Genomic DNA, 26894 nt, shown 5'->3' with positions numbered 1-26894 from the left:
TTCCCTTCCCTTCCCTTCCCTTCCCTTCCCTTCCCTTCCCTTCCCTTGTCCTTTCTTAGTAAAATTCTGAACCTACCAAGAACAACAGCAGTTTTTTCATTGGTATGCACAGGGCTTTTGACCTATTGATTTTTTTCAGAGCAATTTACCATGGGACTTTAGACTCTGAAATTGGAGTTCAGATGACTAATGTAGCCTATACTGTAGACCCCTGCTCTCAGTGCTCTCTGAGACAGGCTTCATTGCCTATGCAGATGCATGGAAATTCACAAGTCACTTCATGAAAATTAAGTAACATTCTCCTGGTGACTGCTGGTTTCATGAATACTCATATTTAATTTATTCTTAAGAACATAAGCCTGCACAAAAGTCGCATGTTTGCAGGTTGGATTAAATGAATCTAACACAAGTAAATAGTATCTGCTCATTTTTGTCTGCTAGGTACAGACAAAGCTCAGATTAGTTCTGTGAATCTGGAAAACAAACAACACAGAGAAACAGACATCAAAGATGCTAAATACTCAATAGGTGCACATTTTCTAATGGAAACAATGGTTATTGTTAATTAGCCTGTATAATTTGGATCATATTGGGTTTACTGTTGTGTGTCAAATATTCACCATTCTGTCCAAAACTTCTCATATACATAATGACAAGAAGACAGATAAACACTAATACAATGCATTACAAATAAACTATATGAAGAAATGTATCCAGTAAAGGACAAAAAAGATAGGAAATACTGCAAAAAAAATGTGCGTTCCACACATGCACTGATAGACATATTTTCTAGCATCAGGGGTTTCTGATTTTCAATCTTTTGCAGAATAGGTTTTCATAAGAAAGCAGGAAAAAATAATTGTTTGAATAGCAATTAGCTCTATCTGCCTTTTGTATATTCTGGGGTAGCAATTGTCATCACTGGTGTTATAAAATCTCCTTGAATAAAAATATAAAGATAAGACAACAAAATAGGAAAACATTAAAAGTTTTAAAAAGGAAAGAAGAGAAAGGAGGGAGAGAAGGGAAACAAAGGGAGGGAAAGGATCCCAGCTGAAACTCACTCATGAATTGAACGAAACTGTTCAATGGTTCATATCACATGCCTGATTCATGTTAAGAGCTAGCAAGTACTAGAGGATGCCACAGACCAGAAGATGCCTACTGGTTCCTAAGTTAGTGATAAACCATGTTAGTGCTAAGACAGATGAGACAAAACCTTTAAAGTTCAGTAGATGGAGCACAGGTTTAGTTAGTGTGTCCTTCCTCAAGGCTCCCTTTGCAGAGTACCCAGGAAGAAAATCTATGATCTCAAGCACTTCTCTATGTGCAGCCTCAAGAGCTGAGCTGGTGAGGGGAGTCTATGTCTGGACTGTAGGTGGGTGTAGACTAATGATCACTTCAGCATGATTTTCACATAAACCGAGGAGAGGGTTTCTGGTGTATGGCTTGCCATACACCAGAACTTTGTTAGTACTTTTGTTAGCCCTGGTGTGGCAAACAGAAAGGTCTCCTACAAATCAGGAAAATATCAGCAGCAAGCACTTGCCTTTTGTCACCAGTGTGTCATGCTGAATGAAATAGTCCTATCAGAGTAAGAACATACTTAGCCTCTCAAACTGGTGAGGCAAAATCAAGCAGGCTAATTATTTCATAGAGAAAAAAAAAAAAAAAAATAAAGAATTTATAAGAAAATCTTCCAAAAATTCAAAACGCTTCTTACACTTCAATCTTAATTTTAACTTGCCTGGACAGGGGGAGACAAACATACTTTATTCATGACAAGCTATAATTCAAATTGTTCTTTGATATTCTAGATGAAATAAATCTTTCATCTAGCTTTTTTCCTAGGGCACTTTCCACAGTCCTTTCTTGGTCTCCAAAGGGATGAACCAGGAAAAGCCCTAAAGAGTGCGCTTTGGTTGTCCACAAGCAAGAAATGCCACATTCCTATGAGAGGTCTTGAATGCATAGGCGTAAGACAGTTATACGTGAGCATCATAACTATGAACTGTTCATCAAAAATGAAGCGTTACAATTTTGGCATTCACCATGATTAATACTAGTACCTTTGTCACTTTGTTTGTAAGTCTCAAAAATGTTGTGACCTTTATTTTCAGAAAGAATAAAATCTCAAATACCTCTTGCCTCTTCCTGTAATCATCTCCGTAAAACAAAAACTTCTGCCTCAACCATCCACATTCACAATATGAGGTTGACTTTTATACTCACAATAACATATGCATGTAGATTGAACCATTTTCTGACCATAGATGACTGCAAAAGATCAACTATACGGAAAGCATGAGTTTTTCCTCTTTCTAATATGTTGCCTACTCTTAGCCGAATACCAGTACACTCTTTTCATCAGAATACACTGGATCAATGTTTACTTGGTCTCCAAAATCACCATGTTTCCCAGTGTTGAATGAACAGAATGTATTGCAAGTTGTGGGCAACAGGACTATGACAAATTCAACAGAATGTTCAAAACTCAACTTTCTGTTTGTGTTCAAAGTCCCAGTGTATTTACATGGGATTTTAAAGAATATTGGCTCTGCTTAGTTCAGGGTAGATTGCATCAGTTTCTCAGTATCCTGAGAATCGAGCCAGTGCATCGATGTAAAGCATCAAACCTCCTTCATCTGTGAAGACAATGAGGAAATGAGGACAGATTCCCCCAGGAATAGTGTAAGAGTTAATCCTACTCATATCTTTGCCAAATAGGTAGCTGAAAATAATCATGATCTGTGTTACTATGTTTGGTTTCAGATTGCGCAGAAGCAGAAAAAGCCTAGGCTACAAACATAGTAAATGAGAAGACCCAGGATGAGTAGCTAGAAAATACATATATCTTATTATTAGGAATAATAATGTTAGTTGGAGAGACACTTTTTCGATGTTTGACCTTATCTAACTAGGTAATGCAATAAAAATACAATATCTTTGGTTTAAAGGGATTACTTATTTGTAATACCTGCCTTGAACATAATTAAAGAAAGAATTAATGCACTTCTGTGTAACATTTAAATAAGGAACTGTGCTATTTTTCCCACATCCCTTACATTATTTGTCCTGTGTCTGTTTCCAGCCCTGATTCAAATTAAAAAAAAAAAAAAGCAATGGTATCAATATTCACCTTTTTTTCCGTTTCAACAGGGCCCCAAGAGGTCCTTTCTGCCCCAGGCCCCCCAAGAGGTATTTCATTCCTGTGCAAAGGAATGTTTCATTTCTGTAAGAAAGAATATGGGAAACAGATAACAAAGTTATCTCTTGGGTTTTTTTTACCTAGTTATTCTGCCATTCTTTGCTGATAATGACTTACTATCCAGTCAGCCTGGATAGGAAGCTGGAAACCTGAGGCAGGGAGCTAGATGCTACATTGATAAATGTTTTCTTGCCATCTATTCCTACAGGGTCTATCCTTATCACATAGTTAAAGCAGTACTGTTCTCATGTTTCTGTTTCAGCTATTTAAAAACAGCAGTCCCACACAATATCCCCCACAAAAAGTCTAAAGTGTTAAGCCTACTCTACCAAACATTTGAGAAAATGATATGACAATATAGAAAATGGGATGGCAACAGGTGCCTTAAGACATTTTGTACCTTATGTAGAATCCACATGAAGTTACTTTCTTAGATTTATATTTTTCTAAGCATTAGTAAGTATATATATGATATGAGCTTTAATCTTAGACCTTTTTTTCTGGAATAATTAATTCCACAGGACAATGTAGCACATTCCTAAATAGAAGTTCCTACTGAAATTTGTATGACTTGTTTTACTAAAAAACTCATCACATTGATGAAAAATCATAATATGTTAAGATTTAAATGATTTCTGTTTTCTAACATATGGAGGAGTAAAGGAGAAAATACACTATCCCTTGGACTACATGGTCTGAGATACGCAAACCTCAAACCACTAAGGGAATAAATGATTCTCCCAGTGGCACAGTGGGCTGAGTGGCATTCACTTAAAATGACCAACATCATTATGAGTGGTACAAAATTATTCATTATAGGTGTCTGTGAAGAGAGATGACTGACATTTTTAAATTCTCATTTGTGAAACAGCAGATGTAAAGAAGCAGATAATTAAGTTTAAAGGGCATTTTGCAACCACAACATCAGAAAGACTAAGAAGTTAAACATTAACCTGACTGTAAATCTCTCCATTATGTCTCCCTACAAACAAGAGTGAATGTGTTTTAACCATTCAGTATCATTCTGTGCAACAACCATTTGATGTCATTGTATTGCATATCACAGACTACAACAAAAACGACCTCAAAACATGATTAAAAACATTAGAAAGTCTAATGCTACTGTATATATAATGCAATGCCTCCACTCCAAGTAATACACTTCAGACACTTTGTGAAAGTCACTCACTGGGACTCTACATGGAGATCATCAGTATAACAGATAACATCTTTAAAAACATGAAATTTACTGAATTTAGGACTGAATCTCATTTGTACCTATATTAGTGATGCCACCTATAGGCTGACCTACCATCATAGACTTTTCTAAATTATTTTATGATTGGAGACGCAGTAGGGAGCAGGACTCACTTTTTTTATATACCACTATTCATAGTCCTGATGTGAAAAAGCCTTGGAGTCACTATTTTGGACATCATCCCAGCTTGACTGAAAAAGACCTCTTAGATGTAGATACTTGTAGATACTTACCTACCTGTACTTTGAGAAGTCCAATGTCAGCTTGTGGGTTGGGATCACACAGCTCTTTTCTTCCCGTCAATTTCTTTCTGTGTTTTTTGTAAAGTAAGAAGTTAAAAAAAAAAAAAAAAAAAAAAAAAAAACTGAGAAACAGTTTTACAAAAGTATCCTAAAACTGTTATATTATGTGCCAGAGGGGGGAAAAAAAAAAGAAAAAAGAAAAAAAAAAGAAAAAAAAGGGTAAAAAAAAAGGAGAAAAGGAGGGGGAGGGAAGATACAAGCAGAAAATCTTTCTCTTTTTTCTCCAAACATTTTCCTTCAGATGTCCCTTTGAAGTCACAGGCTTATAGTGTGAATGACTGAGAGCAAGAAGCTGTGAAATGTGCCTTTGAGCCACAGACTTCTCAAAGATTATCACAAGGCATATATGACTGTGGTACATGACATCTGCAAATCAGCATGACATTACTGAGGCTTTGTTCAGCCTCAGACTCTGAGAGCACCAGAGAACCAAAAACTTCCGAAAGGAAAAATTAGATAGAGACGTTCCTCTCATTCTTCCTGTTCTGATCGTGCCTTCCCACCTGGGAGTTTCACTGCTAATGAGCACAGCAGCTGTGTTGGTATAATTTGCTTTTGAGGAAGATGTTGAACATGCACACACATTCTACATACATAAAATAATTTCTTATTATATATACATAAATTAAGTGAGGTTACCACCTTACGTTCCTTTCAGCCCAATCACTAGTAGTACTGGATATTGTCACTTCTCTGCCATTTTATTTTCCCTTTAATCTACCCTCTGAATATGCTATTCTTTGTAGTTACTAAAAGTTATTTCTGCTCAGATGAATTTGATTCAACTCATAGTCAAACACATGGATTAGCAGAAAATCTCAGTCCTGACTGGCTATATCTCCTTATGCTCCACTCACAGATCTGCATTTCTCATCCTAGCAATTTCTTGCTCTCTATGACAACCTGAAAGGAGGTTGTGGTGAGTTGTTGATGACTTCTCCTCTCAGGTAACAGCAATAGGATGAGAGGGAATGGCCTCAAGTTGTGCCATGGAAGGTTCAGGCTAGATATTAGTAAACATTTCTGCTCAGAAAGAGTGATGATGTACTGCAATAGACTTCCAAAGAAGTGGTGTAATCACCATCCCTGCAGGTGTTCAAGAAACTTGTGGATGTGGCACTGAGAGACATGGTTTAGTGAGCAATATTGGTAGTAGGCAGAAAGTTGGACTAGATGATCTTATGGTCTTTTCCAATCATAATGGTTCTATGATTCTTACATAAAGGATACTGTATATAAGATACTGTGCCCTAATGTTAATATTAAATAGGGAACAAAACTGACTTGTGATTTTGGAATAAACAGTGCTGAAGTTTCTTACAAACTTTGGAGAAAAGCTGAGCAAGGTTAGGATAGTTTCCATAAGCTATACGGTAGAACTACTGTTCAGCACTCATCTTGAGTGAGAGGGCAGCACCATACTGTTCAATCTCAGGATCACTTCCTGCTAGACCCTTCTAAGAGTTTAGAATGCATGAGTGATTTCATTTTTCTGAATTTGAAAGAGTTTGTAGAAATGGGAGCTCAGCTCTGGGAAGAAAACAGAAAAAGGTGAGATGAGAAAAACACACTCTAACCTAAAAAAAACATTACAGCAAAGAGTCCGATCTGAGCAGCAAGAGACTGCAGAATAAGATGAGAAAGGCAAGAGAGGTTAAAGGTGCTTCACTAGGCAGAAAGAAAAAAGAAAAGGGAAGCCAGCAAGAGGAGAGTGATGTGCGTCAATATCAGTCCTTAAGCCACAGTTCAGATCTGAGGAAGGGATGTTGTTAAGGAGAGGAGATGCAGTGACAGCAGTTAGTAGTACAACAAGGAGGGAAATGTGCTGGGGAAGATACAATGACAATTGAAATCCCTAAGACGTGACTCCACAGAGAGCTGCAGCTGTTCCATGGTGTTGAACTGTGCCTCTGCCAACTTGTCTGAAACAGCAGGGACATGGTGTTCTGGACTTCAGGCTCCAGGGGTCCCAGGAGTTTGGATGGATGTCCCTTTTGCTGTTTACTTCTTTCTATTGTATTTTTGTACAATTTACCAGTGATCATACGCAAAGATACAGAAATCCTAAGAGAAATGCAATTTGTGATGGCTTCAGCTCCTATGAAACAGGTTTTATCTAGACATAAATATCTGAATCCCTGTTGATTATCTGAATATCCTACCTTCTAGAGGCAGTCCTATCAAAGAATCGATTGCCAAGGGTCCCAGATCCAAGGTCATGACTTTGCTGATGAACTGAGCAAGAAAAAAATGACAGGGCAAGAGGGAAATATGTTCATATCCACACCATAAATAACAGCAAAGGAAACAGCAACATAAATTTGCAGAGGAGAAATTCATCACTATAGAAAAAATGAATACACTGGAATTAATGGGAACTTCTAAAAATCATTTCAACTTCCTTCACCAGTGAGGTTGTGGAGGCCATATCTCAGTAAATCGCAATAGGATTTAAGAAATTAAATATTTGAATGACACTTGGAGATAAGATTTTGAATCTGCAATTCACTCAGTGCTTTGAGACTTTATTCAGTATGCAAGAGACATAAGGGACTGCTAGCCAGTGTCTCCATGGGCTGTCATGGAATAACATAGGCACTGAAAATAGACTCAGTAAGGGATTTCTTATGAAAACAGAGAATAAGAGACAGGAATTAAAGAAAACCTTTTTTTAATCTACAAAACAACTTTTATGTGCATTTTTGCTATTTTTCTGACATGTTCCACTGTTTCAAAGAAGCAGTTCAAAATAAATTTTAAGTTGACATAATTTAACAGACAAAACTGAGGGTATTTTGTTTAGAAGGTTTCGATCCTATGTTTGTTTGTCAGAATGGATACTGGTGTTCAGAGACATCTTAGAAATATTCATCTCATTGTTACAAAACTCACTTCTAGCAGAACAGATGAAAATTGTTTCACTGAAAAATAGGAAATGTCAGGAGAACTGAAAAATATAAAATCCCATTTAATCCAGGTTATTGAAACACATTTGTATATTTTCAAAGTGCTTAGGTGAAGTGCTCTTGCACAACACTACATTTCTTTTGCAGTCACTCTTCCTTGCTTCTCCTCATTTAGTTCCTTCTTTCTTCATTCACATCTCAGCTCTTTTTTTTTTCCCCTCTATAATGTGCTGGTTCTTGCTTTCAACTCATTTATTTTCTCTTTTCTATCCCCCGACAACTCCTGATAGGCTTTTCTTCAAGCATGCTCTGGTGCCCGTCAGATAGGTATGTGCTACACGGAGGCACGTTGCAATGCAGCAGTTGCTACTAAGAGATTCTGCTGTGGCACAGCACAGTGGGAGGGATTTAGTCTCGGGCATGACAACCAAGGGACTGTGCAGTTTGATGAAGGAGATTGTTCCCAAAGTACTTTACTAGATGACACTCCTATCTAGTTAGTATTTCACCTCCCATCAGCTTGTGTTACCATCAAATATCAGTTTAAAGGGTTTTTTGATAAAGAAGGAACTAGGTTAAGAGAACTGAGACATGAAGTGACACTGTAGAAGATGAGGGTAAACTAAAGCCTCAATAAATAAAAGTCATTAGTAGTCTTCTTTCACAGATGTGTTTGCTGTGGTCTAAGGTAACAGGAGGAAACAGAAATCACAAGCATGCAAAAAATCCCAACAGATAAGCCTGACAAATGAAGGGAGCAAATAATCTATAGCACAATTATGAAATTTCAAGAAATTAATAAAAACAATACCAGAAATGAGATAAAAGCTGACTCCTTACAAGTTATGTCGTGCTGGTAACAGCCCTGGTGAAGTTGATACAGTGGTTCTGTCATGAAAGTAAAATATGCAGTAAAATAGAAAAACACAGTGTTTGAATCTCTAAATCAAATTATTTGAGTCTGAGGTCTTTGTGTGAGTGTGAATTTGTTCTTGGTGTTTTTTTTTTGTTGTTTGTTTGTTTTTTAAATTTATTTTTTAACTCATTTGGGAATCAGAATGAGATTTTAAGGGGACATATTTATCACCATGACTCTTCAGCAGCTTTGTATCCCTAGTCCTCTTTGTAGAAGTGATATCTGCAATTTCCCATGTGGAAAAACAGCATTTTTTTCTACATACTTGTTTTCAAACAGTTCCTGTGACAAGAGGTTGGGGTATAAGTTATGCTTAGCAATCATTGACTACTGCTTCCTATGACAGAGAGGATCACCTGAAGCCATGGCACCTAGGAACATTTTCCTCTGTAGCCTTTTCTTGCCTTATGGTACAAATCTGTTTACAAAATAATTGCTATCTTTTTTTTTCTATACCGTATTAGGATTATTCCTCAGGCCTTTAACAGTTTTGATTTCAAATAATCCCATTTAGCATGTTTAAAAGCTTGCATTTCAAACAGTCCTTTTTTTTTTTTTTTTTTTTTTTTTTTTTTTAGCTTTTACAAACATGCAAGAGAGGTCAGAATAGGAAGTGTTCAAGCTCTGCAAGATCTCTCTAAAAACCAAAATAAGTAGAGAACTTGAAACTATTTTCTTATGCATTACAGTCTTCCTGGCCTAGTGATGTTATATATGATTCTAACAGAAGGAAGGTACATGGTCAGAGACAAGTCCCCCTGTTTCCTGCTATTAAGTTAACCTTATTAAATGTTACATTATTGTTTAACATAGGATAGGGGTTTCTCTTAATGCAATGATGAATTATTCATAGGAGAAGCTAAGATATTTTACCTTGTTAAGTGTAACTGCAGTGTGTTGAGACCAGTATCTGTAGCTATGCATCAGAGACAGAATTAGACATGGATTTCTTAAACTGCAGTGGAATAAAAATTTTATTAGCTTGCGACTACAGCTTGTGCAATTAAAGCAGGTAGCAGACGTTTAGTGGAATGTGACACAGTCAGATTTAGAGAGCCTATAATAATGTATTAGCTGTACATAAATGCCACAGAAATAATATTTCTAGATAAATACTACCTGCCTTGGCAAGGAATATATGATCTTCAAGATTCTCTGTCCACGAAAGGGAAAATGATCATGTACTCACCATAAACATACATAGCTGTAATTAATTATCATAGAATCATAGAATGGCCTGGGTTGATAAGGACCACAATGATAATCTAGTTTCAACCTCTGTGATACGTGCAGGGCTGCCAACCACTAGACCAGGCTGCCCAGAGCCACGTCCAGCCTGGATGTGTTTTATATTTATAATTAGCTACAGAAAGCACTTTTTCTGAGATTTTAAAATATCTTAAAAGTGTAAGTACTGTTAACATCTTTCCAGAAAAACTAGGAACACAAACTTGTCTATATTTTGGATCTTGTATCTATCTTTTAAAAAAAGAAAAAAATCTTTCAGACAGCAAAATGGTCTTGAAAATGTAGATTCTGTTCTGGGAATTTGGATACCACCCTTTTCTGATAAGCTAAAGAACTAACTGAGTTCTTCCACTATTTCTCTACAGTTACCTTAAGTTGGTCTGCAGATGTAAATAAAGATTTTGTTGCCCTCTTAGAAACAAGTGTGAACTTGGGTATAATATATGCTTAAGTTCTTGCAAAGAATTTGGGCCAAATCCTTTTATATCTGAGTCAGTTTTCTTCTCCGTGCTTCTAATCATTGTCTTAGGCAAGTGATTACATAAAATGGAAGGTATGTAAAAATTGCCCCAGACTAGTGGACACAGAAATGGAAGGGATTCAGTTTTAAAGCTCTAGAGGACTTCGTGCAAGAGTGACCACAATGGGCTGATAAGATGTCTGAAAAGTACTGGTTGAGTAAAGATACCTTCCGATTTGAGTGTGCTAGATCATTAGTGAATCAATAAGGAAATATTTGATAAAAGGCAGTGGGCTAGCACCTATTCCAATCAAAGGAAAGACTTCTGTTTTTAACTACAAGAAGAGTCTCTTTGGGCGTACAGTTTGTCAATATTTCTGTCAGCAACACTGCCACATGTTACAAAACCTCTGAGGAACAATGAGAGTCTCCATGGATTTATTCAGGGTCCTGCAAGGACATCCACAACTTGAAGGGATTTGCAGAGATTCACTGAAATGTCACAGTGTCTTTACTGGACTCACTGGAGGATGAGGGACTTAATCAGTAGATCTTTGTGAGATCCCCTGTGCTGTCTTATAGCTCTTTACTATTATTTCATCGACAATATTCTCACACATTTCAACAGAAAAATAGAATTTAAACTAGGAAAAACATAAGTAGTGTGTAAGTTTTCTTTTTTCACATTTTAATTCTACAAGTATGTATTTTAAATAAGAAATGCACTAACTCCAGGTATTCAGAACAAATTATGAGTTGGTTTCACCCAGTCTTCTGAACACCCTCCTCTTTCTCCAGCTTTATCACCTGTCACCTGGAGACTATGAGTAGCTCTCAAAAGGTTTTTCTATTTAATAGCAGAGGCATGATGGCTGATATGAGGATAATGAAGTGCTCTGATTCAAACTGGGCTGCAGAAGTACTTACCTATCACAGCTCTGTTCTTTCAGATAAAATATTCTGGAATCTAATGATCTTCAATTCAATCTTAACAGAAGCTTAAATAACTCTTCTGTTGGGGGAACATTTATCAGGGCAGCAGATATATATAATTTTAGACTGAGTTCTGGGGTGGATATTTTAACAAAGTGCTTGAAGAAGATAGTTGGAGTCAGATAAAACTTATCTTGTTCAGGTAGACTTGTGTGACGAACTTCAGTCAGCTTCCAACTACAGTGGCACATTGCAGGGTAGAGAAAGGAAGCAACTTGCTGAAATCTGTTGTTTTGATCTCCTTTTTCCAGCAAGCCGCTGCAAGTGTAAACAAGCATTGGTCCACTGATGAAATGTGTGTGAGGTGTGAGCAAGGTCCTACTTTTGTTGCCTTTTGATGACACCAGTCACTTTTCTGACCCTTGTACAACTTACTCTGCAGCAACAATTTGAGTTGAAACATAACCAAAGAGATGACTAAATAAAACTGCTTGCTCAGAAGTGAATATCATAGTCTAACTATACCTCAGTAGTCAGCCTGTTTATTACTAATAAATCAAAATCTAATGATTTCCCAATTTAATCAAACTATAGTTATGCTCCTTAATTATAATAACACGTAAATTTTAATAAAATGCAAATTATAATAAAATGTGGAGTTCCTCCACCTAAGAGATACTTCAGTTGCAAGCAAATCCCCAGCACGTTTTTGAGGCCATCCTACTGCTGCGATCGTCTGTTTTGAGTGGTAACTGCCATTGTATGCCTCTAGGTGGAGACCCTATCCATTTAGTTCAGCCTTCCACAGAGAACAGTAGGACGTTTCAGAAGATGCATGGTTCTTTTCATTCACTAGATAGAATATTAAGGCATTAGCTTAAAAAAAAAAACAAAAACAAACAAAAAAAAAACCCTTAAGTTGCAAATTACATGACAAAAACAGATGGGTTGCATTAAAAAAATGTAACTTTTTTTCTAATATTTGCAGATGCTTATTGATATTTAATATTTGTTGCACAGGCCATCCATGTCAGAGATTTCTTTCCATGCCTGTGTGTAGTACATATTCTACTCTATTTTATTCATATTTCAAGCTGAACCCTACACCTTCTGTAGAACCCAAATACCCAGAACTTAGGAGAATAAGAGAGGAAATGCCACTAACCAGCAGAGGGATTGAACGATTTCCACTATTAGGGTTGGCTAATATGACATATGGTACATTGGCATATTTCTTAAATTTAGGCTTTTTTGTTATGCTTTGATTTTTTTCCTTTCTTAGTGATTAAAGAGATGAGTGGTGACATCTTATTACAAGGACACTGCAGGGTGTAGTCTTGTTAGATGTTTCTAAATGGGGTATGAAGGAACTATGCCTATCATAAAATATACTCCATCTCAAAAGTTGGGTAACATACCCTCAAATCTATACATTATTCCATCTGATAAATTAAGATGTCTAAAATTTCCTAAAATCTCTAAGTTCTCCAACTTGTATTACTGTTGTCTATTTCCCCTTTTATTATAATTGGTATTGCATATCTAAGTCTCTGCAGAATATTCACAGTTTCAGATCTGTACTCCTTATATTTAAAATTTCTATTAAAGAACTGTTGCTGTCTGCAGCTGCAGAAACACTTTGAACACTGTCTTTAACTTGGGAACCTAAGTACTGTAGTTAATTGGCAGTGTGTACTGGGAATGTAGATTAAGCTATACGTGGATATAGTACAGAGAGGGATTAAAAACAACTTTCAGGAATTGACCATTGTGACACAACAATATCTTGTATTTTTCCTCAGACCAGTATTACTTATTGTGAGATTCCTTTAATGTCTGAACCATCCTCAGTTGATAGCTGTCCTGGGGCTTCTGCTTCTCAATCTAACCCTACAAAGGAGCTTGATAACTATCATTAATAATGCTCCCAATAAGTTTTCCTATCCCTTCTCTTCATTTATGTTTTCATTCCTTACTCCACCTTGGACATGCACACAGGAGAAGGACTGACATCCATTTGGAAGCACTGAGGTATGAGCCTCATTTTCCAGGATCCAATACTTTCAGCTGGTGTAAATGTCAGGTGAAATGCCACAGAAACCAGTCAATGTTGAGTACTTGAGGATAACAGCAGTAGCTTCTTCCTTTCCCCTTAATAACCACCTCCTTTTACATTTCATACACAATGATTTTGTCCTCTCATTTCTGTGTTATAAAACTATATTGATTGTAGCAACTACATTTCCAGTCCAAACTGTGCAGCTTACTTGCAGAAGAAAACAAAAGGCTATTCTACACTTATTAGTTTACCAAAACTAAAAGGGCCTGAACTACTTACTGTCTCTGAAGTGCAGAGGGCAAAGACTCTGTCTTTTCCAATTGTCATTATGCATATTTCCTCTAGTGTCTAAATATTCTTCCACGCTGAGCTGAAGAGTATTGTAGTTCTGATGTAGACTGAGAAGGAATTGCTATCGTATTCCATTCCTCTTACTATATGGATGACTGTATCATATGTGTGTACTTTGTTATGATTCCACCACTGCACAGATGAAAGCCTTGCTATCTTTGCCACAAGTCTTGGTTATTTGCTTTCTTCGTGACCAAGGATTATCTATATAAAATCCTATCAAGAATAAGGAGACACATGAGTGAAGGCATCTCCTCTTCTAGTTCAGAAAGCAAAAATACATTTTTTTTTCCCATCAAAATCAGTTAAATATTGCTATGCCAATTAATTATATTTTTCAAGTTTGCACAGCGTATACAGAAGCAGAGTTTAAATTGGAGCGATGTCAGTTGCCCAAAGACAGAATGCAAATACTCTCTTGATGAGCCAGGTCCTGAAAAACAAAGCCATATCTACATTCAAAGCTATGCATACAAAAAAAAAATAAGAGTAATTGTACTAGTAAGAGTCTATTGGCACTGTAGTAAAAACAGTACCAATTTAGTAGAAATACATAATTATCCAAAACATCTAGGTAAAACTCCTTTTTGTTATCTGAAACAAGACAGATTGGATTTTTGTATATACTGCCTGTATTTTTCATAGTGAAATTTTGAATACAGGCTAGTTGGGCTCATAGTATACACCACAGTTTTAGACTAAGGGAAAAGTAGTGTGCAAGATGTGTTTAAGAACAGTACAAATCCCCAGGTCTTAGGAATAGCACTGAGGCAGTAATGCTGTTGCCAGGACAGTCATCTTCTCATATACAATTCCCTGCTGCTTTTATTATTATTATTATTGCTTTATTTCACTTGTTAGTGGCTAAGTGCTAGTTTGCCTTTGTTAATGCTCTATGGCACTGTTTCAAGAGTATTGCATGAACTGTTTATTTTGCCTTCACGCTCTTATTGATGAGATGGGGAAAAGTAGATCTAGGCAGTCCCAAAGAGTATCGTGTTTTGTAGGACATGTTGATTAAGAAAAACAAACTGCATGTGTGAAAATAAGAATAGACCACATGGAAGCAGTAGCATTGTGCAGAGAAAGTTTTAGTCTCAGATAGGTGGCAGAAGATAATCACAGAATCACAGAATTGTAGGGGTTGGAAGGGACCTCCAGAGATCATCGAGTCCAACCCCCCTGCCAAAGCAGGTTCCCTACAGCAGGTCGCACAGGTCGGCATCCAGGCAGGTCTTGAACATCTCCAGAGAAGGAGACTCCACCACCTCCCTGGGCAGCCTGTTCCAGTGCTCCGTCACCTCACTGTAGAGAAGTTCTTGTGCACATTCGTGTGGAACTTCCTGTGCTGCAGTTTCTTACCATTTCCCCTTGTCCTGTCTCCACTCACCACTGAAAAGAGTCTGGCCTTGCCATTCTGCCCCCCACACCTTAGATATTTATAGACCTGGATCAGGTCCCCTCTCAGTCTTCTTTTCTCAAGGAATAACACATACAGCGAAGATTTTAGTCTTCTCATATTCGAGATATTTTCTGATTTTTGTTGTTGTTGTTGTTTGTTTGTTTCATCTTGTTTTGTTTTTATCAAAAGCCCAGAAAAGTTTCATCATCTCTCTTAAAATCTATAATAAAATCTGACAAATGTGCACCGTGTATTTGTCAGGGGCTTGGGGTTTTTGTTTTCCTCTTTTTTCACAGTATGGTATTAAATGGTGCCAGAAATGAATTTAGAATCAAAACCAGTGCTGTATCGGATCAAATTCAATTTAGGAAAAAATACAATTTTATTCTTGATACAGCAAAAATGAAATCCATTTTGCGTAGGTTTGTATTGGAGAGAGGAACTGGATCAAAGATAAATAAAAGTTAGAAAAGTTTTGAGCGCTGAAATCTGAAAAGTACTCAGAGTAGCTATGCACATAGATTGCTGGGTATTTCTATTTAAATCATTGATATGGATTTCAGGTGTAGATTGTTTGCTTTCTCTTTCATCTCTTGACCTTTTTACAGTTTCAGAGAATTGAAAGAAACCATTAAATCCTTACCACATTTTACTTGGCAATATATACAGTACAAAGGAAGGATTTGTTTAACAAAATTTGACAGGCATGGCATATCAGTCTTTTTTCTTTTTTTTTTTCAGTGTAAATATTTCTATAGCCTGGTTTGTGACAGATGTTGATGATTTGTTCACAGTTCAAAAATTGTAAGGATTTCTGAAGGGATCAGATCCTGTCAGGGCAAATGGAAAACAGACTCAGCAGAATGTAATTGATAAATAACTTCTTTTGGAAGATTGTGAGCCTATGGTTGGTATCCAGTCCTTATCCCTTTCTTTTGCCTTCCTATTTCTGAGATGAACACCCTCAATTACGTAATTTTGCTTTCTAACCTTCAGAATAGTTCCACTTTCTGATCAAACGGTTTGCAGTAATAAACTTATAGACCAGACCTCTTTTTTTGTATTCCCCATATTCTAGGAAGATAACAGAGCCAGTATGCTCTGTGAAAGTTCACTCCAGCCTTTGTTGAGTTTCTCCTTGGGAGTGGTGATAGCGGCTCAGGTCAAGCCACCAGTGCCCAGCTGCTGTCTGACCTTGCTACCACCCACTGCAAAAAGACCTGGCATCAAACCATGCCAAAAGTTCACATACTGTGAATACCAACTAATCTCCCCATTCTACCCCCAACACCTATAGTCAACAGAAAGGTAAAGAATGATTTTCAGCACTGCAAAGAAACTCTTCTCTTAAGAAGAAAAACTACTACACCGAAAATGTTTCTCAACCATTTACCAAAGATCAAACAATTTTTTTATACTATGTTTATATTATATTAATATTTCTCAGACTTGCACATTATCCACGCACTGATTATACTGCTTACATTTCGCAAAGTCACATATTTTAAAATATATTTCAGAAAATGAACTCGGGTGCAGGAGAAATTTCTTACCTTTTCTGGCTATTCTCTGTTCAGTAAGAATGCGCTTCATATACAAGGATAAATTATGGTAGCCCGTGTGAGTCAGTGCCATGTTGTGCAGCTCACACAAATATCCATGGGCTTGCAGAAGAGATCTTTGTTTGCTCAAGAACAAGATCTGGTACTTCTCATAATGGGAGATCATATTACCTTAAAACACCTCTGTCCATAGATCCGTCTGATGAGTACCATCTGTTCCCACAATAACTGCCTTTCCAGCAAGAGAGATAGGGTCTGTGGCTTGACAAAAATAAAAGTAGTTCACAGGCAATCCTGTTCTAATGGAGTCCCAGTAAGGATGAGAGATCTCCCAACAGGCATGATTCAAGGGACTCTTCTGCTTTGCTTCCATTCAAAAGAACAGTGAAATCCTATTCCTATCAGGTAAAACTAGCTTTTTGGTTTCATTCAGCTCCCAGAAACTCAGATAATAAAATCAGGGGAATGCCCAGTATTTCCACTGTAAATGGAAAAAAAGACATCAGAAAATACTTGGGAATAAAGTTAGCTGGGAGGCAGTAATTCAGTTTCACAAGTTTCAAGGTTTTAAAATGAATTTTAGTTCTCCAGTGGAATAAAAACAAAAGTCTGAACATTTTATCACAGTGTTATTGTACAGAAACATCCGTTTTCTCATTATAAAGCATAACGTTTTCCTCTCAGATTCTCTCTTACCCTCTTCCTTTCTTTTCCCAATCTCTCTTGTTCCCTCTTTGTCACCAGAGGTAGCTGCAAAGCCCTGGATCACAAATGCTTTTCACATGATTTTTTTTTTTAAATCAATGCATCTTCATGAGTCAGTTCATCTTTTCATAAAAAATTCATTCTGTCAAGAATGTTCATAACTCTACTTGGGAGAAGTCCCAAAAATGTGATATCTTGCATACCTAGTTGGACAGTCAGCCGCACAGTTGGGGTCCCTGTTGAAATGCCAGTCCAGTAGACTAAAGATTTCTGGGTTAATCCTCTCTCTCTCTCTCTCTCTCTCTCTCTCTATATATATATATATATATATATATAAATATATATATATAAAAAAAATACATAAAATTTATTTATTTATTTATTTTGCACAGAAGCCTGTTATACTCCCTTTGGCCTATTCTTACCACACAAAATACATATTTAATTAAAGCATTTCTCCTCATAGCTTTGTTTTCTTGAAACTCATCCCAAGGACTTTAGGACCTGTGAACAGCTGGTATGAAAAAATCTGTCTAGCCTTACAATCCTCTGTTTATCCATGTGTGCACCTTACCACTGAAATGGCAAGCAAATCTTTTAAAAGATGAGCTTCATATTCTGCCAGATGTATTTCTTTAAGTATAAATTACGAGATTACAAAGTCACCTCAGACAAAGACCCTTCACCCTGGTTTAGCAACTTGACTTTTCCACAGAGACAAACTTGCTTATTTTTCAGGGAGATCAGAAGGGCTTTTTCTGTTGTGTTGACATTTGACATCATCTTCTTCCTTCTGCATCTGAAAGAAAATAGTGCTAAAACGACAATGAAAATGCATTGCTCTGTTTAAGTAATATGGGTTATATATTTCTGTGCATCAACAGCTTTGTTATAGGAATCAGAGAAGGATTCGTTACCCTTGAAGTATAAAAGGTTCAAACATAACTGATTTTTTCTACCTTCTTTTGCCTGAATCTCCAATTCTTGAAGATCTGTCTTGAGGAAGTGGTGCCTTTTGGGTGGGAGGGAAAAAAAAAAAAAGGGAAAATATTCCAATTAAAAACAATCTAACTTCTCTGTCACATCTGGCCTTCATGCCTCAATAATCCCTTGAGCACAGCTCATAAATAATGAGAGCTCAGAGACTGTCTCTACAATTCCAGCACATTCTATTGATTTCTAGGGGATGCACAAAAGGATAGTACATATCCTTATGGCAAAATCATGTGCTGTTTGTTGGTCTTCTAGCAAATATATTTTGCTGGTATTTTAATTAATGTTTATTGAGTAATGCCGATAGGTGTACATAGCAAAAAAGAGTTGCTGTATTTGAACAGAAGTGATTTTCATCTGTATATTTTTTTATAGTTTTCCTCCTACCCATTTCAAACCTTATGTCATAGTTCTATGCAATATTAAAAATATTAAAAGATTAAAAATATTGTGAATTGAAAAAAATTATAATGAGGAAAGTACAAGCAAGCGAGCATCAAGAGAGCACACCATGTTTAAAGAAAACACATACACAAAAACAAACAAACAAACCCAACATTTTCCAGGCACAAATAGTCAACTGAACATATAAAATTATTTTGATTTCACTGAAATGAAAAAAAAGACTAATTTATATACATCTAATGAGAAAGCTAGAGATGGAGCTGAGGTGAGTCTACTAATTCTACTGCCTTAAGGGCAAAATCTTCGCAAATGCTCTCTCTCTCTCTCTCTCACACACACACACATGCACACAAATAAAAATAAATAATAAAAAAATAAAAATAAAAAAGAACGAAAGAAAGAAAAAGACACATCAATATACGAAAAGTAGGGGGAAAGATGACACAAACTTGTTCCATAAATTTTACAGAAGCATACCCATTCAGGAACATGAAGAAAAGAAGGAGACATAAATCACTTTGTCATGATCCAGCTCATAGTAATTAACTTCCTCACCTTGGGTTACAAGAATGACATATTCCCAGGAACTGATTGGTTTATTGGAAAGTGTTAGAAGGGAAAGAATCAATGTACAGTTGCAGAAATGAATAAGAGAAGATAAAAAAAAATCTAAATTTGCATTCAACTGTGGTATCTTTATCATATATTTAAGAGAATCTTATTGCTTTGTTACTCCTAAGGGGATATTATACATTTTAAGGGGTTTTATATTAGCATGAATTGAATGATTCTTCTGCACTCAGTCTTCTACTTTTAAATTCTTTCCAGGTAGTTTTCCATTTCCTAAAAGCAAAGGGACTAATTTCATAATGGTATATGTCTTTTATTTCCTCTGCAGGCTTAAGTGATAATTGAGTATCTTGTTAGCAGCACAGAAATGAATAACTCAACGAACATAAACTCTTCCTCTGAAAATGTAATAGCTCTGGAGAGCCCCTATAAAACTATCGAAGTGGTCTTCATCGTCTTGGTGGCAGGTTCTCTCAGCTTAGTTACCATAATTGGGAACATCCTGGTCATGGTGTCAATCAAAGTCAACAGGCACCTGCAGACTGTCAACAACTATTTCCTGTTCAGCTTGGCCTGCGCTGACTTGATCATAGGCATCTTTTCCATGAACCTATATACCCTCTACACTGTGATAGGCTACTGGCCCTTAGGGCCCGTGGTATGTGACCTCTGGCTGGCTCTTGATTATGTGGTCAGCAACGCCTCTGTGATGAACCTCCTTATCATCAGCTTTGACAGATACTTTTGTGTCACCAAGCCTCTGACATACCCTGTAAAGCGGACGACTAAGATGGCAGGCATAATGATTGCAGCTGCATGGGTTCTCTCCTTCATCCTGTGGGCCCCTGCAATTCTCTTCTGGCAGTTCATTGTAGGGGGAAGGACTGTTCCTGACAAGGATTGCTACATCCAGTTTTTTTCCAATCCTGCTGTCACTTTTGGCACTGCCATTGCAGCATTCTATTTACCTGTTATAATCATGACTGTTCTTTACTGGCAAATCTCTCGAGCCAGCAAGAGTCGAATAAAGAAAGGGAAAAAGGAAGCTGCCCAAAACCAGGATCCAGTTTCCCCCAGCCTTGTCCAAGGTAAAATAGTAAAACCAAACAATAACAACATCCCAACTAGTTCAGATGGGCTGGAACATAATAAAATTCAGAATGGAAAAACTGCTGGAGAGAGTGTGATGGAAAACTGTGTTCAAGGGGAGGAGAAGGACAGCTCCAATGACTCCACCTCAGTGAGTGTTGTCCCTTCCAACATAAAAGAGGATGAAGCTGCCAAAGATGCCAGCCAGACTTCTGCCTCCCAAGACCACCTCAAAGTGGAGAACTCCAAGCTGACATGCATCAGGATAGTAACCAAGTCCCAAAAGGGTGACTGCTGTGCTCCCACCAACACTACTGTGGAAATTGTAGGCACTAATGGGGATGAGAAGCAGAATAGTGTAGCCCGGAAAATAGTCAAGATGACAAAGCAGCCAGCCAAAAAGAAACCACCACCTTCTAGAGAGAAAAAAGTGACAAGGACCATTTTAGCCATCCTCCTAGCTTTCATCATCACCTGGACCCCATACAATGTTATGGTGCTCATCAACAGCTTCTGTGCATCCTGCATCCCTGGTACTGTATGGACCATAGGTTATTGGCTCTGTTACATCAACAGCACCATCAATCCTGCTTGTTATGCGCTCTGCAATGCCACATTCAAGAAGACCTTTAAGCACCTTCTTATGTGCCATTACAAGAATATAGGAGCAACAAGGTAAATAAATAAATAGATTATAATAATAAAATAATGGAAAACATGAAGAAGTTCCAAACTAAATTATAAAACAAATAAACAAACAACAATGTCATAGCACTTTATGCTCTATTATGGAATGTGCAACCAGAGACATTAGAGGAAATACTGAGATGGAGCATCAACTCCACCCCTGAGAACTACACTACAGATCTTTTTTTTTATTTTAATCACTGACAACAAATCTTGAGGACATGCGTAAGTTCTGAGGAGTTATTCAAGTATTTGGACTGGAGGCACAGTTCCTTACTTTCTGAGAGTACTCTGAAGAAGGGCTTTAGAATCTTTGTTTGTTGTGGGTTTTTTTTTGTCACTATATCTATTTTTTTCTCTGTGTGTTTGAAATGTCTTCATCTAGGGAAAAAAAAATAAGCAAAGTCTAAAAATAATGATGTGGAAGAGACATAGGGGCTTGAAAGAACTTTACATAATCCAAATCATAGCAGGTTTCCAAAGCTCAAGGTTGTCTGAAGCTTTTTGTTTGTGTCATGTGAGAAACGTAATGTTATGTAAAACATGATGAAACTTATTTTATGTCTTTTATAACACTCATTTCCGAAACTGCATCATTTATGAAAGTGTATTTTTGCTCGACATGTAACCATTGCCTAACATGTATCAGTCTAAGTTTGCCACTTACCCCTTCCTAGGGATTTTTGTCCCATTATCCCCCCACTAAGTCAAAATAAAAGTGAAAAAAAGATAGCCTTTCCAGCTTGCTACATCCCAGATTTGTTTCAGCATTCATGCAAGCGAAAGCTTTTGAGACAATTTTGTGCACTTTGTTTGTCATATAAAATCCACCCATGAATTTCTTTTTTACTTCCATTCACCTTTTGTTTCCTTTTGTACCTTAGCTTTCTAAGGGCACAAGGACTGAATATCAAAAGAAGTTGTAAATTCAAAGGTCTTATCAAATCAACCACCATGGTGACCAAATGAAGAGCCTCAGCTGAAAACTAGAAATGAGCTCATTACTAGGAAAATAGAGGTTACGTCCTTTTAAAGTTAGATATAGAGATGAAGAAATATGCTGAGCCTCCACAGAAGAAATAATTAATATTAAATGACGGTGCTCTTAATCAGACAAAATTCTCAATTTATTAATTGAGGAAAAGAATGGAAGAAACCAATGTGCCCACACAGATCATGCTCTGCCTAAGCCCTTAGTGTGAAACAAGGGTCCTACCTAGATGCATCTTTGTCGAGATCTTTACTTTCTGGAAAAGATTTTCACTACTTTTCATTTTGTGCTAAATAGGAGCAATATTTTCACTGCATGCCAACAGATGATACTAATAAAAAGGCTGAGATGAAAACAGTGATTACTCAAAACAAGATACCAAAATAGTCTAGACTGGGGGCTGGCAAGGCTCAAGATTGAGTTATTATCTGCTACTCTGCACCAGCTCAAATCCGTATTATTTCTTACTGGCAAAGAATTTACTATCTCAATATTTCATATTTATTGTAGCACAACTGAGCACTGTGTGGATAGAACAAAGAGTATTAGATTACTCAAAAATGAAATTGTCTGTGAATTTTGCATATTACAGTTACCTCCTTCTCCATAACTCTAACAGGAGGTAAACCTACGCATTTTATTACCAGAAAGCAGTTTGCTGCATAGTCTCTCAAGAGACTGTTTTCTGGAGTGAAAGCCACCTACCAAATGGGACCCTAAACCATTCTATTATTTCATGTTACCGTATTAGAGTCTTCCAAAATGCACTTTGAAATAAAAGCCTTCAAGATTGTGGGAAAATTAAACCTGCAGACTTAAGCTTTACATTTGACAAGCTTATTGGAGAAGAGTGTCAAAGCACTTTAGCAATATGATAATTTTCATGTTTCAAGGTACAAGTTTCAAGTAGAAAGGGAAAATGAGGAGGATTAAACTGCAGTAAATTAAGGCCACATTAAATTTAGGATGAGTATGTCTTACTATGCATTCACTGCTTTTACAGCTCTAGTGATTTCATCCTGATACATCTAAGTGTCTCCATGTAGTCAAGAAAGTAATTTGGCAAACCACACTCATTTGGAATCATATTTACTACTACAGGTTTCATCGTCCTGCTGATAAGAAACGATTGCTTACTACTAAGTCTTGCAAAACTGAGTAAGTCTTTCAAAGCTACATCCACTAGTCTTATCTTGACAGATCAGGGGTGAGAGTTACATGATCATTTCTATATAAATCATTCCCCTAGAGTGCTAAAAATAAATGCAGGTAAAAAAAAAATAAAAATAAAATATGTTTTTTCTAAATCTTACTTCTTTAGAAAAGATGGATAGAAGAAACACACCTGTTCCTTTCTTTCAGCATGTATTTTAGGTATCAATAGTACAATAATACAGTACCATATCAAATGGCAAAGAATGTATACCAGTTGATTGGAGTCTTGCCATTGTGATGCTTGTCTACAAGAAGGGCCAGAAGGAGGGTCTGGGGAACTAGAGGGCTGTCAACCTGGCCTCAGTGTCATGGGAGATCATGCTGATCATCTTGAGTGCAATCATGTGATATGTAGAACAACCAGGGGATCAGATCTAGTCATCATGGGTTCATGAAAGGCAGGTCCTTCTTGATCAACCTCATCTCTATCTATGACCAGATGATCCATCTGGTGGATTAAGGAAAGGCTGTGGAAGAAGTCTGCCTAGACTTCAGCAAATCCTTTGACTCTATTTCTGCAGTATTGTCCTTCAGTAGCTGGCAGACCATGGCTTGGATAGGTGTAATCTTCACTGGGTAAAAAGCTATCTGGATGGCCTGGGACAGAGTGGTAGTGAATGGAGTTAAATCCATTTGCAACCAGTGATTAGTGGTATTCTTCAGGGGTCAGTGTTGGGCCTGTTCTGTTTAGTAACATTATTGATGATCTAGATGAGGGAATTGAGTGTATTCTCAGTGAGTTTTCAGATAGCGCCATGTTGGGAGGAAGTTTTGATCTGTCCAAGGATAGGAAAGTCCTACAGAGGGATCAAGAGGCTGGATCTCTGAGCTGAGACCAACAGGATGAGCTTCAACAAGACCAGGTGCCAGGTTCTTCACTTTGATCACAACAATACCATACAATGCTACAGGCTATAGGTTGGCAAGCTGCACAGACAAAAAAGATATAGGGATATTAGTCAATAGCCATCTGAACATGAACAAGTAGTCTGCCCAGGTGGCCAAGAAGTCCAATGGTATCCTGGCTTAAATGAGAAATAGTATACTAATGTGGTGATCATCCCTGTACTTGCACTGGTGAGGCTACACCTCAAGTACTGTGTTTAGTTTTGGGCTTCTCACTACAAGAAAGACATCAAGGCCCTGGACCATGGGCAGAGAAGTTGAAAGCTGGCAACAAAGCTGTTGAAGGGTCTGCAACGCAAGTCTTAAGAGAAGTGGCTGAGTGAACTGACATTTATTAGTCCAGAGAAGGGGAGGATTCAGGGAGACTTTGTCACTTCTACAGTGACCTGAAAGTGGGTTGTAGCGAGATGGGGATCAACCTCTTCTCCTGGGTAACAGTGATAGGATGAGAGGTAATAGCCTTAAGTTGTTCCAGGAGAATATTAGGAATGATTTCTTCTCCAGAAGTGTGGTGATGCACTGGAACAGGCTGCCCAGGGAGATGATGGGTTGACAGTTGGACTAGATGATTTTGTAGCTCTTTTCCAACCTTAATGATTCTATGATTATTTCATCTTTTAGCTTCAATTTTCCAGCAAGTATGAGAATGCTTTATTCCAGGCATGTCTAATCCACTGGCCACATAAGCCCCAGGAGAGCTCATACTGCAGCCTGCCCCTTCCCCGCACTATCATGGTGGTGGTTCTTCCCTTCTGAGCGGTCCAGCTAAGACCTGGGCACACATCCATCTCTTAGCAACAACCAATATATCAGTGTCTCAGCTGAACCCAGGACAAGTGGAAGGTACAGTACAGTGCTAACTCAAGACATGGCAAATAATTTTATACATTTTTTATGCTTTGGCTGAACACAGTCTTTCGAACAACAAAAAATAGGCAGTCTTGATTTCTGTCTTCATAAAGGAATTTGAGAACAGGTTTCAAGACTGAAGAGAATTTAATCAATTTTTGTGTATACTTGCAACTCCGTTTTCAGTCAAAAAATACAATACCTACAAATTTTCAAATGAAATGTATAGAGTTGCCATCAGACATTCAACTCAAAAATTTGATCATGTCTTTTCATTAGACTTTTGTCAGACCTATCTTAGCAGGGAAAACTAGTCCTCACTTCACAATCACACCTTATATTTGTCACCACTTTTTGGCAGTATATACATTTGTGAGCAACTATTCTCAAGGATGAAGTGGAGGAGGAGCAACATTTCATCAAAAAATAGCTGATGAGCACCTTGAAAAATCAGTAAGAATCGCAAATGCTTCCATCAAACCAGACATTGATGCATCAGTTTCACAAAACAAAGTCACCTCACACCTCACTAGTTTTATGCTTTGTTTCTCCCTTTTTTTTTTTTTTTTATTTCAGTAAAAAAGAAAATATATATTACAAAATAATAATAATAATAATTTTTGTTACCTACTTACATTAACTATATTACATATTTTGTATACAGCCCAAGATAATTCCTCTTCATTCAGTCTCAGGAAAGACAAAAAGTTGGGCACCCATGCTTTATTCTGTTCTTTGAAGCTGCCACTTGTTCATAAATTATGAGTTCCTCCAATAGCTGAGGACATTTCTATAGGTTAAGAAGTGTAAGCTATTGATTACAATTATACTTTTCATCCTGTGACTGTGACTTCATAATGCTCAACGTATCTTTAGGAAAAAAATTTATTTTGGGGCCAGTGTTCATAAAACAACTAAAAAAAAAGAGAAAGAAAAAGAAAAAGGCAGCCATGTTTAAAGTTTTCTAGAACTTTTCTTTTAAGTCACCTCCACTTTTGATCCTAAAAGACAAAATTATTTTTGGTGTGCTGTAGCATATTTAAGGGGCTTGCAAGAATCATAATCCTGTGTGTTTCCATCTTGTTCCATATGTATTTATGTTCACAGCTATTAAAATGGGTGAAAATACACACCAATGTACGTACACATAAGAACATAAAGACACACACCAATATGGCTTATATACATAGAAAATAATCATCTAACCTTCAAGATGTTGTATGGGATTATGTTTATATTGTGCTTGCTGGCAGCTGGTGAGAGACAGTCTTTACTTATGACACTGTCTATCCTGGCGTGGAAATAGACAGGAGAGCCTGTTCCTGAGACCCAGGGAACAACTCAGGTTTCTGGATCAGATCAAAACACAGTATAATCTTTCAGGGTCACATAATAATTTGCTCTTCTGAACATCTCTCAAGTTCTCATTTCTTTGCTTTGTGTTCCAAACCACATTTACCAGGTTTCACTCTCCTTCTGAAAGATAGTTCTGAAAGATAGTTCTGCAAGATGCAGATGTTGATCTCGAAAAGCAACTCTCCGTGGATACCTCTTCTGGCTTTCCTGGCTGTCACCTGCATCCCGTCCTTCCTATGGCCCCTGATGGCCCTGCTGCCAGTGCTGCCACGTCTTCACACCAGGTTTGGCCAGAGGATCTCAGCAACTATTCCATACAGTGTGCTGCACTGGCCACTTTGATTTCACACAGAAGTTGAGAAAACTCTGTGGGTGAATCATGAAAAGAACACCAAAACCAACAACAACAAACAACAATAAAAACTGCATTGAGCACTTCTGATCTTCTCATCTTCTTCCTCTTTATCATTCCCAGAAGTAGCTAAAAAGAAAAAAGGCTCAGCCATTTGAAGTAGCCCTGCTG

The 26894-nt window shown here is 37.3% G+C and overlaps 1 protein-coding gene and 1 long non-coding RNA gene across 6 annotated transcripts; one reads left to right on the top strand and one right to left on the bottom strand.

Annotated features, from left to right (window-relative positions):
* Window positions 1-53: 53 nt before the first annotated feature.
* LOC122170663 lies at window positions 54-11521 on the bottom strand. 2 transcript variants are annotated; one of them, XR_006171818.1, is made up of 4 exons: window positions 11226-11521; window positions 6931-7003; window positions 4700-4776; window positions 54-3232 (listed from the first exon to the last, which is right to left on the bottom strand). It is a non-coding gene; the product is annotated as an uncharacterized LOC122170663 (long non-coding RNA). The 2 variants fall into 2 exon arrangements; XR_006171819.1 differs by having other exon boundaries at window positions 4704-4776.
* On the top strand, window positions 2576-26810 carry CHRM2 (cholinergic receptor muscarinic 2). Of its 4 annotated transcripts, none has more exons than XM_042837740.1 (4): window positions 2576-2691; window positions 19607-21042; window positions 23147-23203; window positions 26478-26810. In XM_042837740.1, the coding sequence occupies exons 2-4, from the start codon at window positions 19646-19648 to the stop codon at window positions 26500-26502; spliced, it is 1479 nt and encodes a 492-aa protein (XP_042693674.1). In that variant the 5' UTR covers window positions 2576-2691; window positions 19607-19645; the 3' UTR covers window positions 26503-26810. The 4 variants fall into 4 exon arrangements, with proteins under 4 accessions (XP_042693674.1, XP_042693673.1, XP_042693675.1 ...); XM_042837739.1 differs by lacking the exon at window positions 26478-26810 and adding an exon at window positions 24788-25958; XM_042837741.1 differs by lacking the exon at window positions 23147-23203.
* The last annotated feature ends 84 nt before the right edge of the window (window positions 26811-26894 follow it).

Source organism: Centrocercus urophasianus, unplaced genomic scaffold (genome assembly GCF_019232065.1).
Source record: "Centrocercus urophasianus isolate 14NV4802_14NV808 unplaced genomic scaffold, USGS_Curo_1.0 seq_73, whole genome shotgun sequence".
Lineage (NCBI taxonomy): Eukaryota > Metazoa > Chordata > Aves > Galliformes > Phasianidae > Centrocercus > Centrocercus urophasianus.
Note: the sequence above shows the minus strand (reverse complement) of the source record. Positions and strands in the feature narration are given on the sequence as shown.